General features: G+C 35.8%; 2 protein-coding genes across 2 annotated transcripts in view; both read right to left on the bottom strand.

The window, feature by feature from the left end:
* Nucleotides 1–5,430, bottom strand: part of LOC110461857 (WD repeat and FYVE domain-containing protein 2-like) — a 27,763-nt gene extending 22,333 nt beyond the window's left edge. Inside the window, 3 exon segments of the mRNA XM_021515571.1 lie at nucleotides 1,185–1,258; nucleotides 4,482–4,549; nucleotides 5,268–5,430. Coding sequence (XP_021371246.1) covers nucleotides 1,185–1,258; nucleotides 4,482–4,549; nucleotides 5,268–5,419 — 294 coding nt within the window. The 5' untranslated portion in view covers nucleotides 5,420–5,430.
* A 4,136-nt stretch (nucleotides 5,431–9,566) lies between these two features.
* On the bottom strand, nucleotides 9,567–19,444 carry LOC110461861 (kyphoscoliosis peptidase-like). Its single transcript, XM_021515583.1, has 5 exons — nucleotides 19,255–19,444; nucleotides 14,720–15,115; nucleotides 14,200–14,315; nucleotides 13,060–13,185; nucleotides 9,567–12,143 (listed from the first exon to the last, which is right to left on the bottom strand). Exons 2-5 carry the CDS (start codon nucleotides 15,086–15,088, stop codon nucleotides 10,841–10,843), a joined length of 1,914 nt encoding a protein of 637 aa, XP_021371258.1. The 5' UTR covers nucleotides 15,089–15,115; nucleotides 19,255–19,444; the 3' UTR covers nucleotides 9,567–10,840.
* Between the last annotated feature and the right edge of the window lie 1,604 nt (nucleotides 19,445–21,048).

The raw sequence follows: 21,048 nt of genomic DNA, 5'->3' as shown, positions 1-21,048 counted from the left end.
TGTCCAGTTTTGACCACTGAAATCTCGGGGAAGCCCCGCGTAAATTTAGCGCATATCTATTTATATATGTCACGTGGTTGTTTCGAAAGTGAGGCAGTGAAGATAACAACAATAGCACGCCGTCATGTGCCATGTCGGACTCAACTAGCGGACAAGACAGCAATACTATACGTAAATAATTGTTTTCAAAGGTCATGTATGATGCAAGTGTAGTATTCCTACCTATATGTTGTTGTTATATATAACGGTATTGATACCTTGTGCCTGTCATGACTTTAGCATGCATCTTTTTCTTTCGCCGCGATGTTTGCATTTGGCCTTGTTAATGACGCACGTTCGGTAAAATTACATCACTGATCTGGGTCAATTGAGAGTTTTAGACTGTCAGGTGACGATTTAGGATTTCTTTAATATAATCATATTTTTTACTCTTATGGAGTGAATTTCAGCAAAATTTGAAACGGTATATTTCATAAGAAGGTATTTTAAATATATGTATGCCATTTTAGCAAATATGACATTTTTTCCCCGATCAGACCCTTTAACCCCTTCATCCCTATGTAACTTTAGTAGACTTTCCATGCATTGATATGGATGAGTCCATTACGGTCTACAGTGGTGAAAGGGTTAATATAAAATATTTTTAATCAACAGAAAAATACTTCAGTTTTCAAATAGTTAACTACCAAATCTAAATATATTAAATGTCTACTTTATTTAGATTTATCCATAGAATTGTTGCTGTAATTTTAAACCTACCCACGGGTGATAAAAAACCTACCTCTTGGATCTGTATATTATATGCTAGTTCATACATTCTGTCTGTTATTTTCTTTCCAAAAGGCCAGACTTTCAACAATTATGAAAAAAAATGTTACTCTGATTCCTCTAAATTATCATTTTCTATGACCATATTTGTTCTGTTGGTAAATCCCTGAATATTACCAAAATTATTCTGTTGGTAAATCCCTGAAAATTACCATAATTATTCTGTTGGTAAATCCCTGAATATTACCATATTTGTTCTGTTGGTAAATCTCTGAATATTGCCATATTTGTTCTGTTGGTAAATCTCTGAAAATTACCATCATTGTTCTGTTGGTAAATCTCTGAAAATTACCATCATTGTTCTGTTGGTAAATCTCTAAACATCACTTTAATAGTTGTTTATTTTTGAATATTACCGTAATTGTTCCGTTGTCCAATCCTATAAATAATCTCCTTGTCTCTCCATTGTATGCCAGAGAAGCTGCTGCAGCTGAAAATTATAAAACCATGACAACATCATACTGATAATTATAAAACCATGACAACAACATACTGATAATTAAAAAAACCATGACAACTTCATACTGATAATTATAAAATACCCCCCCCATCATACTGATAATCATAAAACCATGACAACATCAAACAGAAAATTATAAAACCATGACAACAACATACTGATAATTAAAAAACCATGACAACGGCATACTGATAATTAAAAAACCATGACAACGTCATACTGATAATTATAAACCCACGACATCATCATGCTGATAATTATAAAATACCCCCCCCATCATACTGATAATCATAAAACCATGACAACGTTAAACTGATAATTAAAAAAACCATGACAACGTCATACTGATAACTATAAAACCATGACAACGTCATACTGATAACTATAAAACCATGACACTATCATTCTGATAATTATAAAATCATGACAACATCATACGAATAATTATAAAACCATAACAACATCATACTGTTAATTATAAAACCATGACAACATCGTACTGATAATTATAAACCCACGACATCATCATCCTGATAATTATAAAATACCCCCCCCATCATACTGATAATCATAAAACCATGACAACAACATACTGATAATTAAAAAAACCATGACAACATCTTACTGATAATTATAAAATACCCCCCCCATCATACTGATAATCATAAAACCATGACAACGTCATACTGATAATTAGAAAACCATGACAACAACATACTGATAATTAAAAAACCATGACAACGTTAAACTGATAATTAAAAAAACCATGACAACGTCATACTGATAACTATAAAACCATGACAACAACATACTGATAATTAAAAAACCATGACAACGTTAAACTGATAATTAAAAAACCATGACAACGGCATACTGATAATTAAAAAACCATGACAACGTTAAACTGATAATTAAAAAAACCATGACAACGTTAAACTGATAATTAAAAAACCATGACAACGTTAAACTGATAATTAAAAAACCATGACAACGTTAAACTGATAATTAAAAAACCATGACAACGTCATACTGATAATTAGAAAACCACGACATCATCATCCTGATAATTATAAAATACCCCCCCCATCATACTGATAATCATAAAACCATGACAACGTCATACTGATAACTATAAAACCATGACAACGTTAAACTGATAATTAAAAAACCATGACAACTTCATACTGATAATTAGAAAACCATGACAACATCATAATGATAATTATAAAACAACGACAACATCATACCAATATTTATAAAACCATAACAACATCATACCAATATTTATAAAACCATAACAACATCATACTGTTAATTATAAAACCATGACGACATCATACTGATAATCATAAAACCATGACAACGTCATAGTGATAATAAAAAAAACCATGACAACTTCATACTGATAATTATAAAATACCCCCCCCATCATACTGATAATCATAAAACCATGACAACGTCATAGTGATAATAAAAAAAACCATGACAACGTTAAACTGATAATTAAAAAACCATGACAACGTTAAACTGATAATTAAAAAACCATGACAACGTCATACTTATAATTATAAAACCACAACATCATCATACTGATAATCATAAAACCATGACAACGTCATGCTGATAATTATAAAATCATGACAACATCATAATGATAATTATAAAACCCCGACATCATCATACTGATAATTACAAAACCATGACAACATCATACGAATAATTATAAAACCATAACAACATCATACCAATATTTATAAAACCATAACAACATCATACTAATAATTATAAAACCATAACAACATCATACTGTTAATTATAAAACCATGACAACGTCATACTGATAATTAAAAAAACCATGACAACGTCATACTGATAATTATAAAACCATGACAACGTCATACTGATAATTATAAAACCATGACAACATCATACCAATAATTATAAAACCATAACAACATCATACCAATAATTATAAAACCACGACATCATCATACCAATAATTATAAAACCATAACAACATCATACCAATAATTATAAAACCATAACAACATCATCATACCAATAATTATAAAACCACAACATCATCATACCAATACTTATAAAACCATAACAACATCATCATACCAATAATTATAAAACAATAACAACATCATACCAATAATTATAAAAACATAACAACATCATACCAATAGTTATAAAACCATGACGACATCATACTGATAACTATAAAACCATGACAACGTCATCCTGATAAGAATAAAACCAAGACAACGTCATACTGATAATTATAAAACCAGGACAACGTCATACTGATAATTATAAAACCATGACAACATCATACTGATACTTTCCAATAAGATATCTGATTCAAGAATGTGCAACTAATTATAGGGTGGTATTGACTATTGGTAATAACACAAGATGTGTAAGAAGTGCCTGATGTAATAAATCCCTGAAGTTTGAGCATTTTCTAGTCAGTCTCCAGAATTATTATATATTTTGAAGCAAAATAAATATAAAAAAATCTGCTGTACCCACGCAATTGCAACATTTGGGATCTTAAATTTTCACTGATAGGACACTTTAACTCATTCACCCCTGAAGTTTCATAATGAACTATTCCATCCTTTGAATTGGAGAGTTCAAATGTGTCTTCGGGGGTGAATGAGTTAAAGTATCCCAATCACCAAGGACATGTTTTAAGGACATAAAGGACCAAACAAACATATAGTTAGATATAGTCTGGGTAGCCTGAATATTATTAAAAAGATAAATAGACTGTGTTATGTTTGGATCAGATTAATTTTGTCAAGTAAGCCAGATAGATCCTCTGTTATATAATAAGCCCAAAATTATTTTTAGCCTTGATTATTCCAATATCGTTATACAAATAGATTGGTTTGGCCTGTTAATTTTTTACATCCTATTAACAGCTATGATCATTTAAGGATGTGCCAGCTTTTGGTGATGGGGGGAAAGCAATTTTGTTAGTTCCCGGGGAAAAAGCACAACCTACGGCTAGTACCTGGCGACTGCCCTGAAGAGGCTTCGAACCCGCGACCCAGTGGTGGACGGCTAGTGGTAGCAGAATATCAGACACCTTAACCACCACAGCCCTGTACAAAAAGTCAGTTATAGTCTGGATTAATTAACCAAATACAATTAAAGAACTATAAATTAATTTATTATTTACCTGGCATGGTGTGACAAATACTTGGCCAATATTGGCCAGTGTCTCTTTTCAGCCAAATTCGTAGTGTCCTGAAACATAACAATACAACGTTAAATCATATTCATGTGCAGACAGCAGTGTATCACAGCTACATATAGGTTTGGTGATTCATAATCATAGGTCCTCTCAACCCTGCTCCAGTATCTGAGTTGGTTATTTAAATTGATCATTTACTTAATTTATACAATGCTAGCTAATAACACTTAAATAAGTATGTACCATGCATTATATACAAAGTTGTTAGGGCACTGCAAGTGAACTGATGCCTAATACATTTCTCTGGAACTGGGTGTTTTAAGCTTTTCATAAACTCTTTGATTAGTAATTATAACATAACATATTTAAATATAAAAACATCTTATGCAGGATTTTTTTAGCAAATCCATACTGTATCAGTATCACAATAACAAGAATGAACGATATAGAGAAACCGTCAAACGTACAGTAGGCCTAGTTACCAGGAAACCTGGACAAAGCCTCTTGTAAAAGGATAAGTGACCCATTAAAACCAATGTCAGATTTGTCAGTCTATGTACAGACATGTTGTACAATCGACAATTGTGTAATTGAAAAACATGTGTATCGATAGTTCAATCTGTAAAACCATTGGCTGTTTACTGCTATACCGGTTACATTAACATTATGAATAAAACAAAGATAGGTAGGCGTTATCGGAGGCAGGATTCAGCTGCTTGGGACTTCCGGGACGAAGGAAAGAAAAAAATACTTTCAAGATGAGATACTTACTTGTCATCGCTGACCGTGATAACACCGTCCTCTCTGGGAATTATGACAGCCATATTGACATCATCGTTGAATCCCTCTAGTTTACTCAGCAGCACCGGTTTCCGTACGTTTCCTTGTTTATTAGCAGGCACTGGCTTTATTTCTGCTGCCATCTTGTTATCATCACGTGATAACACAGCTTGATATTGTAAACTTCCGGTTAAGTGTAAACGAGCACTTCCTGTCATGTCAAGCGGGAATTTATGAACACCTGGGCCTGCTCGTTTATGCGGAACAACCGGCACGTCCGTTTTTAAATGAACCTTTTTCGGGTATGAGATCTGGCGGACATGCAAAAGTGTATGCAGACCTTGCAAGGCTTGATAAATGCTCGCCTGAAAGCAGCATAAGATTACTGGGTCCTCTGGTCCAATTTCTGGTTATACACACAACAATATCACTTCCCTAAATCGCCAGAAACCTAGATCGCCCGAAACCGGAGTAAATAAACGTCAACGATTGGTGTTTTTTTTTCTCGTGACTATTTTTATTGACAGAAACAAATGCCGGTGACGAACAACTCTGGTCCAACCGTTTAGATCGCCATAAACGAAAAACGCGACCTTGGCCGGGTTGGTGAAATTTTGATGTTATCATGTCTTCTTTTTTCACTTTCCGGGTTTTTTTACACCATAAAATGGATACTGATAAAGCCATAGTAGTATAATACGTCTCTGATTTGCCAAACAAATTGTGGTGGGGATGAAGCATGTTATGGTGAACTTATAAAAATGTGTTTCAAATTGATTTTTGTGCGTATACTGTTTTGTATTATAGGACAGTAAACTGTAAATGATAAAAAAAAAAATGATTGTTTTATCTTTATTACTGCCCCTGCTAAAGCGTGGACCAATTTTGCTGCTTTTTTGGGGGGCAGCAACGTTAACATGGAGCTTTGTCATATTGTTAGTGAAATTCTAACTGTTTTCATTGGTCAACAGCTCAGCTTTGGTTTACTATAATGGGGTTAACGTTCTAGTCCGGTAATATGAAGTCTACTCCGGTTATATTAAAGCGCGTGACCTACTAGTCTGGTAATATAAATGCGCATGCTCAGGGGGACAAGCCGAGTGTGTATTGCGGAAGATCCCGAAGCCTTCCAAATACCTGTCGTCTGTCACAAACAACAATGGCTGACAGGTCCGCTTCACACACGACGGGGGACATTGCGGAAAAGATATGTGCGAATACGCCGATGACCACCAAAAAGGGATTAATATTGAGTACCTTTATTTCAGGTTTTGTCAGTGAAACCAATGTGTACACACAATCTTATCGCACCGGCCCTTTGTTTTCGAACAGCACCATAGCCATGCACTCTCAATATTACTTTCAACCTTTGAAAACAAACTTGTTATCACTGTTGACTTACTATTGTTAATTTGGATAAATATTTTGTTATTTGAATTTGATTTATTTGTTTTATTTTAGAGTTTGCCGTATGACAAATTCGTTATACAGGTTTTGTGCAGGTAACGGGCTCATATTACCTGTCTGGGTTTCATATTGCAGGCTCGGGGAAAATGAAACCCAGACAGGTAATAGAGTCCATGCTCAAAAAACCCATGTAGACCGATTTCTAGTCAATATCGATATTAAAATATCGACACTTTTAACGTTATTATTTTGATCAGCACGTTTTTTTTACCTTTAACAGGATGTACGATTTGATTTGAAGTGCAATAAAGCATGCCTCAGACAATAAGCCGTTCATATCACATAAAACTTACTGATTAAGAGCTTATGATATAAGATGAGCTTTATTTGAAATTGGCAAGTCGAGGAATAACAATAAACCACAAGCTCTGGTGAGCTTTTGAGACCGTCAGTTATGTAAAAATATTGTAGCATAGATTATTGGTATTCATAATATATTTTTGCATAAACGCCATTTAAAGTGGAGATTTGCACGTAATATGCGCAGTCATAAATCGTGTATTTTAGACAGTGTCCATGCGGCACACTGAAATAGGTGCTCAGCATACATGTACCTTACGCGCCATACGTCTTTATGATGGGTAAATTTTCCTTTTTTCATAATTATAAAACTATTTTTTCATAACTCCTGTTTTTATACGCAGGAATGAATAAGATATTCTGCTTTGATTACGTTTAATATATTTTATTATTTAAAATTGCAGAAGCCTGGCAGCTAAAATACTTAAAAGAAGGGTAGGTGTGGTTGCTGGAAACATTTTCAGGCCTGAGAAAGTCGGACTGTGCAGAGATTATGATTGCAGCAGGTAACTGTAAATAATTCCGGTTTATTTTTTACATGTAAAATGCGTCTCATCAAATTCAAAATCGTGAAATTTTTTATACAGTGAAATCTGACCAAGAGCATACATTTCTTCATCTGGTTTTAACCTACGTCGTTGTTATTCCATATTAGTTCCAACTTGGACAGATGTCACAAAAGATAAAATACACCAAAAGTGTCACGTTGGTTTCTACCGACGGCGTGAACTTTTTAAGTTTTCATGTTAAGCTCTGTGTTTCTACAAATTTGACAATAGTTGCAGTTTGGCAATGTTATTGCAATCAATGCACCATATACTGAATATGACCCACATTTCCTGCTAAATAATCCTCATCAGTGTTACTTTTTGCATCTAGTTGTACACATGCGTTAGGGTTGTATCTCAAAACGTATAGTACAAGTGTAACAGGAAAGAGAATAGTGTGCTTCCCACAGGGATCGAACCCTCGATCTCCAGGTTCCTAGTCGGACACTCTACCACTGAGCTAAAGGGAAATTTCTTCTACCTAGAAGCTAGAAGGCGACCTTAATCCTATGTACAATTAAAACCTGCCACACAAGTAAATACAACTTTGGTAGTATAATTTAAGGATCCCCGTACTATTATCAAAGAATGTAACTAAGTATTGGAAACTGTTTTACCGGCATGGCTATATCTCTGTTAAATCCTATGTACAATTAAAACCTGCCACACAAGTAAATACAACTTTGATAGTATAATTTAAGGATCCCCGTACTATTATCAAAGAATGTAACTAAGTATTGGAAACTGTTTTACCGGCATGGCTATATCTCTGTTAAATCCTATGTACTATTAAAACCTGCCCCACAAGTAAATACAACTTTGGTAGTATAATTTAAGGATCCCCGTACCATTATCAAAGAATGTAACTATAAGTATTGGAAACTGTTTTACCGGCATGGCTATATCTCTGTTAAATCATTTCAACGGATGTGACGTTGTGCACAGTGATCTTAAGGGATGCTTCAGACATCAATTTGATAAATGTATTGTAGCCATTAGTTCGTCTTTCCTTTTTGATGGAACTTAATATTTGTCCTTGTCTAAAATGACTGACTCAATAGTAAGTATGATGATTGTCGAAATACCCCAAACAGTAGTATTGCCTGTTGTTCATAAATGACAGCAGAACGCTGCATGTATCGTTTAAAAAACACTTCCATTAGTATTTAACTAAACATTGTATTTTAGTACATGCACTTGTTTTTTAATGTAATGTAAAAGAATGGCTGAATTGTAGTATTTGTACTCCTTACATGGCTATTGGGTGATACAATATCTAAAACGTAGTAACCACCTTCATATTTGAGAAATGTCCCGTATGTAGATGTTTCCACTGTCAGTTGTTCTTGGTAATTAATGTTACCGTGTTTTCAGAACCTCGCTCTGACTGGAACTTGTGTTGTTTTTCTGGTAACGGTATCGCAACAATTCGCCAAGAGAATATCGGGAGAATAAGACCAGGTGTTCGGGAAGAGTAAGCGTCTTCTAATCAAAATCGAATCTAAATAATTGGACGTCCTAAAATTAAACCGACAACAAACCACTAGGCACTCTAATGTCCGTAATCAAAATCATAGACTTTATATCACACAAAGAAATAACATATTTGCCTGCAAGATCCTGATGGTGACCATACAATCTGCATATTTGGAAACACCATGTTGTCAGTTTGTCAGGAGTCGAGATCTACCACGGGAGTCCATGATATTCGGAGAAAGCTCTTGAGTACCAAATCAACTTAGTCATCGAATGGCGATTGGCATATTTTATTTTGGAACCTATGCGGTTGTTCCCGTAGGTATTTATGATATGTTTTTTTTAACTTTCAATCCCTGTCTGGTATTTTGTACAAGTTATTTAAATGCTTTGTTTACCCCAGAAGCTATTTAAACTCCTACCTCTCTCGTTCTCGTAACCGTCATTTGTTTGCTCCAGATATGGAAGTAGAGTCCAATCCTTGCCCGAGATTTGGTGAACTTTTTTTATTTTTCATTTTAGTATTAGAATGTTAGACACAATTAGAATACACAATATATAGTAAGGCACAACTTCGCTAGCCAAGTGTTCGCTTCGTATACACTCCAAACGAAGCGAACACTTGGCTAGAGAAGATGAGTAAGGGAACACATCTTGAAGAGTAGGTTTCTTTATCAGACTTAATTAATAACACGTTTCATTCTCTTCTCTATTTCCGTTAGTTAGGAATTTCGCTGGTGGCGTTGTCTTAGTATAAATCGCAGTATAAAGGCAGATCGTTAAACATGTTTAGAATATCCTGGTGCTGAAATGATATGGAGTGAAGTACCATTAGCTTCACCAATGCTAATTTATTATGCATCGTATAGACATTAAAATTAAAATGTCCCGTTCTGAGAAAACTTGCGAGCTTCGGTAAACAATACTCTTGATATTACGATAAACTTTATGATAAAGTGAACGATGTAACTAGTTTTTTTACAATGCCACAAAGTCTGATTCTTTTCTATATCCTTCATTTGTTAAATATAGTAAATGTCATAAATCAACCAACTCGCTTTATTTAATATAGAGCAAGTCTTCTTGATGCCATTCTAACCGATTACATTACTGGTATCGAGTCTTCTGTAGAACTAATTGGCAGATGTTCTAGTGATAATGAAGGTTTCTGAAAAGTTCTTGTTACACAACAAATAAGTGTTTTTGTGGACGTTCAATAGAAGAACTCTGTGAAACATCAAATGACCTATCACTGTGATGCGGAGTATTTACCATCCGGATACAGCAGACGAATTGTCAGGGTTTTAAAAATCTAAATGACGATGATTTAATTCGGATGACGATCGGTTACTTAAGGGGACAATCGTGAAAGGTATAATTAATGTCGTTCATAAAATGTCAGTTTATAACTTCATTCTTTGAAACTATCATTAGCAACTTTTAAATTCAGTAATAAAATGGCTACTGAATTCGTATGAGGGGAAATGGTGACTTTATTGTCCTACCTTACGCAGAATATAACTCTCATGTGCAGTTCATAATTGTATGCTCTTGTTCCCAGCAGTTACGAGTAATTGTCAAATACAAATTGTAATTTTATTCATAAATAAATATTGGATAAATATATAATTATTCCCAAAAAATGAATACCGCAATGTGGAAATGTTGATGGGATATGAAGTCTCAAGGTATATACTGCTTTTCATGTGACTTCAGTGAGTTTTAGTTCTACTTTCAAATTTTTGTATTGCGTAATCTTGTTTTCATATGTAATCATTCAATGTCGTATGCGTAGAGAGCTTTATAAGAAGTATCACCAGAATCACTTATGCGTCCGAAAATGTTAAATTTTTCGCCAGACGAGGGCGTCATCACATCAATGTTCCACGTGTTGTTGTCGCCTCTTTCATAGTTTTTATTTGCTATTCTTACAATGTCTATGACCGAAGAAGTCAGGCGGAAATGAACTTCCGTTTCCGCCGGAAGTGACTTTGTTTTTGGTTCGATTAAAGCCATGCGTCCTGTCATGGCTTCTTGGAAGACTTTCGGGAATGGTTGATATTGTTTTACTGGGGTTTTACAATATATGAGATACTGCAATACCTTTTCATAAGAAGAACCGTTTTCTTTCTTTGCAAACATCAGAAATTTGTAAAAGCCCGCTCTGTTCATCCGTAATTGGACCAGGACCTCGCTCTGACCTTGCTCAAGCATAATGCATTCATCATCGCCCTCGTCGTCTTCAGAGAATGCCAGCTTGCCAAGAGCTTTAACTGGATCTATGACCGGTAGACGAATTTCTAGCTCTCCTGTATCCGATTCAAAAGATGTCCTTTTCGCTACTCCGCTGTCAAACCCATACTCTGCGTAGTTAGGTTCTGCTCCCCACAAACCAAAATGTACCGGAAATGGTTTGGCGTTTTTTTCTACTGTTTTACAGTCGATCACGTAACTGACTAGACTATTTAAAGTGTTCTGTTCTCCTTGGTTTCCATACAGACTGAGAGTGTACTTTCCCGGTTTTTGAGGTCTGACCGTGACAGAGTAGGTCGTCTCCCCTTCCTTCTCTACAAACACGCACTGGTCATGCAATGTTCCGTCTGCGTCACCGAGCCTTGCACCAGCTTTATGGAGAGGCTTCCCTTTAGCAACAAACTTGACAACTACTTCCTTTGTCACTGGGATAATTGACTCTTTGTGCGACACTAAGTCTAGATCATACAGAACAGCCTGTTTTGGTACCTTTACCAACTTGCTAAATGTCTCTAAGTCACGTGGTTGGTTAAGTAACTGCCATTTCTGACTTAAAGTCATGTCCTTTTTAATGTATGGAAAATGGTCGTTGATGAAAACATCCGGGTCAGTCAAGAAGTAAAATTCTCCCTCATGCCTATGAAATTTATTGTCACCAACATGACCGGCGTCCCACGTGCAATCAACAAGACGCCATTCATTGTTTACGAATACGCCATTCCAAGCGTGGTTCGTGTCCGATTTGGTTGTTATGGCGACGCCAACTTTGTAGCTATATCCCTTCGAATATCCAGAAATCGTTTTTGCTGGAACACTTGCCTCTCTGAAATATCAAACATTGTATTTCATTAATTCAGTAGTTGTACTAGAAAGTTTTATGCAGGTAACTTGTATATCACTTTCATATAGATGATAAACAAATCTGATCTTAATCCCCAAATATCCAAAACAGGATATTGTTTCCATTCGAATCTGTTCACCAAAGCTTGTGCTTTTATTCCGTCTTTTCGTTTTGCAGAGTTATCTTCTCTTGTGAGCAGGTATTGATTGTTACGTCATTGGTTTGTGAGAGTAACGTCATCAATTTTCTCACACAAACCAATGACGTAACAATCAATACCTGCTCACAAGAGATGATAACTCTGGAATACGCAAAAACGGAATAAGGAAAATCGTATAAATTAGAATAGATTATGTGGTGGTCGGTTTAAGAAGTGGGTAGCGCTCTCTTTCACCAAGACGGCCGGAATTCTATTCTCCGATCGGACTTGTAAAGTTATTGGGTCATCTGTCCGACCACCTAAGTTTTGTTCAGGGTAATCTAATTTACTCCCACATTAAGACCCTCTGCGGCTTCCATCCGGGCCGAAAAGAGTGGTGTATACAAGTTGCAATAGATTGTTCAATATTTGTTATAACCTGTTTAAAGTTAATATTCGAAAACAAAATAGTTCTGGGTTCTTGGTGAATAACAATTATACTTTACACATGGGTTGAAAACTTTTAATTGTTTCTAACTCGTGCAAAATATCAAAATGTTCAACCAACTCGAGAAATATAACTGTCATTCGTCAGGCAACTAGTTTAAATTCAACAATAGCTTGTATGTTTTTTTTCTTGCTTATTAATAAATGATTTCTGGAGCAAATTTTGGAAAAAAATGGAAATCTAATGTATCATAACCTCTAGATAATACGTGTATTGTAATACCTCGCCTGTCTAGTGACATATCTACATACCTGCATAGAGACAAAAACAGGTCGGCGTAGCCCTGACACACACTGCAGCGGTTACGGAGTACGGACTCCGGATCATTGGATTTCTTTTGTGTGCCGTTCAGATTGAGGAATCCCGCCACGTCATACCTATATATAAATACGACGTCTATTTTCAATACATTGAATCAAGCATAAAATACAAAAAAAAAATCAATCATTTCAACTTAATTGCCTGAGAGACGTTTAAACTAAACTTCTTTTTGTTGTTGTTTTGTGTGACAAGATCACAGGTATTTTCCCAATAAATGATCATCGGTAGACGTTTTCATTTTTGATTTAGAACAGAAGCCTCGTGTATCTCACTCGTGCAATTCAGCAATCTTTCTAATGCATTTGAAACGTAACCCAGTACTTGATTGAATTGCACGAGTGAGATACACGAGGCTTCTGTTCTAAATAAAAAATAAAAATGATCATTTATTGAGAAAATACCTGTGAGCTTGTCATACTCTAAGGAAATGGAAGTTTTCTATCAATATGGTCAGACTATAACACATCTGGGGTTTAATTCATGTTATGCCCAAACCGAGCTCTCCTCGTTCATGTGTATTTGTACATGTATGTGCTAAATCCCAAATGTAGGCGCTATGCATTCCGACAACATTGATAAAGCTTACTAATAAAACTTATTAGATCACGATATACCGCCATAAATCTCAAACACAGCAGGACCATCCCTGAAATGTTTATGTTACACTGTAAACCAACAGTTATACACGACGATGCAAGTTATTGGACATGTGCATCCCCTAACTCCACAAAGCCGGAGTGTTCTTGCCCTGACACAAATCCTAGAGATTTTGACAGACAGATGTCTGGTGTGTCTGTCAAATTGTCTAAGTCTGGTGTCGGGGCAAAAGGAAACTCGGGCTAGATCAATGCCATAAAGACACTAACATAAAAAGGAGATCAATACGGACTGCTACCAATATATCGTATATATTGAGCCATGGAAGCCCTGGTCAGACAATATCATTCTGTATAAACGGATATTTCATATTTGATATATTCCTTCAAAAAAACATTTTAGAATTTATTGTAAATATTTGATATAAATGACCATTTTAGCGGTGTACGGTCAATGATATGTCAGACACTTACTCTATATTTCTCGACACCCATTGGTAAATTGCCCGAATTTTTTCAAGTTGATTCTTTGCTGGCCGACAGAGATATTTTGCCAGCTCTGGGATAGATGCTGTAGCAGATTTAGGAGTCTGAAAATAGATTGATAAAGCATTTATATTATTTATAGCAGAGGGAAACGTGAGACCCCAGGGTCATGAAATTCACAATTTTGGTAAAGCACGTTAAAGCATTTACAACTCAACATGTAATGACAGTTTATAAAGTTATACTACTAGTTATATATAATGCATTGTCGGGGCCACTATAGTTTATACATGTACAGTATTAGGGCCAACAGTGAAAGTCAACTGAAACATTGTTGGGGCCACCATTGTACATGTATGTTAGTGGATGCAGATTTTGGGCCACTACATACAGTACATTGTATAAGTTAATACTTGTTCGGGGCCATCATCGCATGGCATTTGGTATATTGTTGGGCCGGGGCCACATTGTATCAGTAAATACCTGTCGTGGCCAACAGTTCACCTACCTTAGCTACATGTTCATCGATGTTTTTAAACATGCTAACATCTGGCACGATCTCAATTTTCTTCAGTTTACATGGCTTTGGTGGATAGTCTTCCTCATCTAAAGCCTCTAATTCAATGCCTTCATCTATGGGCGATGAAGTCGACGATTTGGAAGATTTCGGTGTCTGACGTTGGGACGATGTATGACGCGTGGTTGCAGAGGCTGGTGTAACAATGATGGCGGGGTTCGAGGGAGTGTTCCTGGAAGATGTTTCCAATCCTGTGGACGATTCGTTGTAGTTATCGTCTAATTCCACATCACTGATGACCGTGTCCTGCGTAGCGCGACTATAGGTCGGCTTCGTTTGGGTGGAGGTCCCACAACCCATGTTACTTTTTACTCAGATAACTCTGACCTGAAACAATTACAAGATGAACAATGAGACACGACATCATATATGATAATTCGGATCATTTCATAACGGACAGCATTCCATTTTGGAAAACAAACCAAAGAGAAAACTCGCTTCCTAAAGACGGTCTTGGGATACAGATGCTAACCAACGACGGCCTAAACTGTTCCTTTTTCTTCACTTTCGAAACAACTTGGAACTGATATCGAACATGATTCAAGATGTAAAGACATTGTATGTTATAGGGGTTTATTTCTAGTTGGAAGTCAACAACACAAATCCCTGTATACAGGGATACATCGGTAAAAGAGTAAATTGTTTTTTTTATTCTATATTTTTGAACCAAACAGAAACAAAATCGAACAAATTCCTGAAGCATTTATTTTCCTGACAGAAACAGTACACTATATTTGTTCCTGATTTAAGTATATGTGTCTCGCCATCAATATATGATCGTGTTACTTTTAATGAACCGTTTACATATTTGTCTCACTAGGAACATCGTGAATGGCCGGATATATAATAGTTGTATACAGATCGATTGTTCGGGTAATCGAGGTCCCGGTAACTTAACAGACACCAACAACAGGCACCAAAGGCCGTTATCGTCAATATCCTTAGGAAAACATCTGGTTTTCAATAGTGTAAATCTATTTTTGAAGTTAGCCTATTACAAAAGCTTTCCCGTGAAATCAACTGTATCGCCTTTTCAACCTCTTTCAAATAACGGAACCGTGATATATGATTAGAAAAGTAAAATGAAGTGAAATTATGGTACATGTATGGCTCTAAATATGTCTACTCTCTATATCTAATCCCTGTCCTCCCAACCTCGTCTCCTCTCTATATCTACTTCCTTTCCTCACACCCTCGTCCCCTCTCTATATCTACTTACTGTCCTTTCATCCTCGTTTCCTCCCTATTTCTACTTTCTGTCCTCTCATCCTCGTCTCCTCTCTATATCTACTTCCTGTGCTCTCATCCTCGTCTCCTCTCTATATCTACTTCCTGTCCTCTCATCCTCGTCTCCTCTCTATATCTACTTTCTGTCCTCTCATCCTCGTCTCCTCTCTATATCTACTCCCTGTCCTCTCATCCTCGTCTCCTCGCTATATCTACTTCCTGTCCTCTCACACCTCGTGTAGTGTCTATATCTACTTCTTTTCATCTTATTCCTTGTTTGAACCAACTTTTTATTCCTTCCTTCGCCTTCTCTGTTTATTTGCTCTCTGTCCTCCCAATACCCTTGCTCCCTCTTCTGTCTAAAATGTATTTCTTGACTTGTAACGGGGTCAATACCAGCCAATCTACCGTTTATTATCTGTCCATGGGAAAAGACATCGTTTTCCACTTATCAAAGGCAAGAACCACATTAAATTTTAAACAACACCCAGCGCATTGATTGCTAACACTTCGTGTATACCTGTAAATGTGAGGTCAAAGCACGGTTAGCTTCACGAGCCAATAAGGCAAAAGTATTTTGAGAAATCTTTAAATAAAATTACAAATTGTTGTTTCTTAATTTATTGTCTTTGGACTGTTGTTCCAAATGTTTTCATTCTATACACGTAGTTTTATTTTTGAATTTAAATATAATCTCATAATATACAAGATTAAATATCAGCGTTAAATAAATGTTAAGCTTATCATATTAAATACAACTTTGGCTCAGGTGAACAGTAGAATTACAGGATCCGATATGCTTCTATTGATTCAATTTGGACATACGATACTCATGTGATGTGCCGACAAGCATGTCGGTAACCACAGGGGCCTGAGAATTATAAAATATTTCTCCATTTTCAGGCCCCTGTGCGCGAATTTTCCAAAAGTGAAATTTCGCAATAGAACCAGAGATAAAGCCCGTGCGATCAGTGGCGTAGCATACATGTATGCTTGTATGCTTCATGCATACAATGAACTTTTCACGAATTTGTTTCTATAATCATAACTTTTTTATTAATTTCTTTATCTTTTATGATAAATGTCTGTATAAATCTTAAAAAAAAGGTAATAAATAAAAAAAGAACTTCTTGAAATTTTAGCCTGATAAGATAGTGTTGTTATATTATTTCTAACGAGGGTTTATGTAAATCAAACACAATCTAATTAAAATTATATCTTCACATCGCTCCCGTTTACTGATATGTCGCGTTGAAGATCTAACAACATCCCGAAGAGGGTCATGTTCAGGCGACCTTTGTATTAACCAATCAGATGAGAGCTTACGCATTTCTGTAAGTGATGATGTAATGATTTCGGAACACACTTGCTATGATAAAGACCGAGAGGTGTCAAATGAACATCGAAAATGGCGGCGCCCATGACACCACGCCGTGTCTATCTACAAGACAACGTTTGTACAATTTGTGGATTTTGCTTTGAAATAAGAGAGACTTCCTCTTCTGGTGATGTTGTCGTTTAAAAGTTTAACAGCCTGAAACTAAAATTAACCAATGACAGGCTTCGCAATATTCAAACTATCACTGGACCAGACGAAAAAGTGGATTTTGGGCTACGAGGTGTCTGCATTAAATGCTACAGGTCCTGCTTTCTGATTGGTTTACAGAAAGAGTTATGTCGCGTTTTGATTGGCTTGTTATAAATACGATAATGTATTCATATTGACCTCTGACGTGACCCTCTATGGGATGTTGTTAGATCTTCAACGCGACATATCAGTAAACGGGAGCGATGTGAAGATATAATTTTAATTAGATTGAATCAAACACTACTGGGTGAGGTACAAAAATTAAATGTTATTCAATCAGTCTAAAAGGAGACCCCAGAACACGGGAGATTGCTTCTAGGGCCTATTACATGTAGCATTTTTTTCCAGCTATGGTCCCTCCCATACCCTCCTCCTCCGACACTCCGCGCCTCGGACGCTCGACCCGCTGTAAGCATACACTCCAAAAAAGGATTTATATATAGCGTTATGTTCATTTACTGTTAGTTGAGTTACCGTCGATAATATTTCAATATCAATAGTTCTGTGTCAGAATAATATCCACCGGGGGTTGGGGGTGTCATGATACTGTTTCAAGCTAGGAGCATTCCGTTAAGATATGTCTTTAATTTGGCTGTTGAAAACATTACCTCAACACCTGAGCACATCCTCTTCATATTATATGAGCACCATAAGCTGTTACTAAGAAACTTTAAACCGACAAATGAGGAGCATGTTGTCAAAATCAATCGAACTGGTATTTCGTAATACCCTTCATAAGTATTTTCTAAATAACTCCCAAGAGATGTAAAAGTATATCAGATTTGGCACACGCTTCTATCGTAATTATAAAGGTATATACGATGTCAGTACCGGATTATAAAGACTATTTAACTGTGTAATTAATCCCGAATCAAATATCATTACAAACCCTCCATTGTGTGAACGCATTGTTCAGGCTTATAATATTAGCCATTAAGTTAATAAACACTGTTCACCTGGTCACTTAAAATAGCCATACCGACACGTTTATAGCAATGATTGGATACATGTAGATAAGGAAAATCTGAACTTATTTAATCAAATTAAATTAAATCTAATTTATTAGCAGTATTTTTAGAGAAATTTAAGATATAGCTATTCGGATTAGGAATCCTTTATTCCCACTAGTCATGTGCGGATAGTTTGTCATATTATGCTATCATGATACGTGTATCTAACCTATCATATCATTTTCAGTCGTGACGTCACACATATTGAATAAGTATGACGTCACAATTAGGTAAATGTGCACGACTTGCAGATGAAGTTGTTGAACGACTCCATTATAAATGAACGAGATATATTGTAATAGATGTGCACGACTCTTCGAAAGGTTGTAATGTTAAAAGGGTCTTGTGGGAATTTTTTTTTATAATCAATTATTTTTTTAATAATTTGAATTGGAACATATAAAAAGAATAATTGCAGAGAGTACTGTACATATTTCTGTCGTTAGTTTGGTTTTTCAGAGATTCTTTTCCGCTGAGAAAACGTGAAATAAAAATCATTTCAGTGTATTTTTATATGGGTAAGTGTACATTGTCCACTCATAAAAATACGAAACCATAAGAAGAGTGTCTATTTAAGCAGTCATACGTCCGATTGCCTGTTAGTTTCAGTTTGATGAAATATTATTATAAAAATCACGTACCTGTTTCCTAAAACTTTTCACGAATCCACCACTACATAATGCCCTCCATTAACATTTTCTTATTGTCTCCAGAGAAAACAGCAACTATCTCCAAAACATAGTACAGTCTTAGTTCTAAACGATCTATGCTTGTGTATATATAGGTCCGTGTACCTATATAGCTGACACGGGTAAGAATCGAACACGTGGTATAGACCTCACCCGTAGTTATAATGGCATGATATATATAGGCCTATACATGTACATATATGCATACCGAAATCCGGCGTTAATAGCCAGTCATTTATTTTCTTGTATCCTGTATACAGTAGTGGAAAGGTGGTCAGCGGATTTAATTATCGTAAGTACGTCAATATTGAATTTTAAATAAATGACTAAGTCGTAATTTAAATACACCTCTTGTTGTATATGGTTAATCTTGAAGTTGGGACCACTGACGTACCAAGTGGATCTTTAATGGTTAAGTAGGACACATTCCTGAATGACTTAGTCGTACCCGTTTGTTGCAAAGGTGTGAATTATATTGTTTCCATTATCAGGGGGCCCCTAGTACCCATGTGTACATTTGTTTACAATAGTTACGGCCATGGACGTCTGTCAGATAGAGTCAACTCTTCACCAGTTTGAGGGTAAAGGAATGTACTATATTGGTTTGGCTATAATATAATATATATATATCACACTCCAAAATACATTCTTAATCGTCAGAAATCCAATTTATTAATCCAAATTAGTTATAATCCATGACTCTCCGGTACAGGATTCGAACGTAATAATTGTATCAATATTTGTGATATTGTCATCATCATCATCATCATCGTCGTCGTCGTCGTCAGCAGCAGCAGCAGCAGCAGCAGCAGCAGCAGCAGCATTTAACAACAACATCTTCATCAACAACTATTGTTATCTTTTCCAGCGTTCTACTGAATAATGTATGCGTTCATGTATATTTATTTACATGTAATGATTACGATAAAACTTGGTAAAGTATTGACAGAAATATTTATTAGTCATTTTTATCAATTGATGTGTTGGAATTGAGATTTATTTTAAACAAAAACAACTCACATACAATCATAGGAAGTGCGGCCTTCTTTGATTGTTTAAAGAATCCTTTCTCGTGAGACATGCGAGACGAGCAGTTGCATTTTTTTCACAAAACCCATTTGATGGAAGAGAAAGTCACATCTACAATGTAATTAAAGGATGCAACTGGTTAATAGTACCAAGAGAGTTCACGTGAAAGAAAAACACCTGGAGTCAAAAATAAGATTTCCTCGATAGGGACCGAATATTAATGAGAAGGTCGAAGTGAATAAAGATGTTATTTAGAACCTGCTATTGTCTCCGGATCCTTCTCCAGCCAGGGTGCAGGAATGGGATCGTAGTGACTGAAGGGATTACAAATTCGTAACATCGTTGTTGTATTATAAATTTATTGTAGATTGAAGAAAGAAAAAAACAAGAGGCCCAATGGGCCTGCATCGCTCACCTGGTATAAAACTCACACTTGTAACCTTAAAAGTGATCTAAAATAAAGCTACAGGCAAAATATCAGTATTTATGATTAAAATTCATTCAAAAGACCGTTATTTCTCTTTTTAACATTTCACCCCTGTGATTGAAAGTCGAACAAAGTCATTATGTTGAACACATTGTATAGCCTTTCATCTAAGGATGCAACTTGCAAAGTATAAACATCCTGGGACCCATGGTTATTCAGAAGAGGTTGTTTAAAGATTTTAAACAAATTTGACCCCTGTGACCTTGAATATAAGTAAAAGTTATTTACTT

The sequence above is a fragment of the Mizuhopecten yessoensis genome, unplaced genomic scaffold (assembly GCF_002113885.1).
Source record: "Mizuhopecten yessoensis strain PY_sf001 unplaced genomic scaffold, ASM211388v2 scaffold10693, whole genome shotgun sequence".
In the NCBI taxonomy this organism is placed as follows: domain Eukaryota; kingdom Metazoa; phylum Mollusca; class Bivalvia; order Pectinida; family Pectinidae; genus Mizuhopecten; species Mizuhopecten yessoensis.
This window is presented reverse-complemented; position numbering and strand designations above follow the sequence as displayed.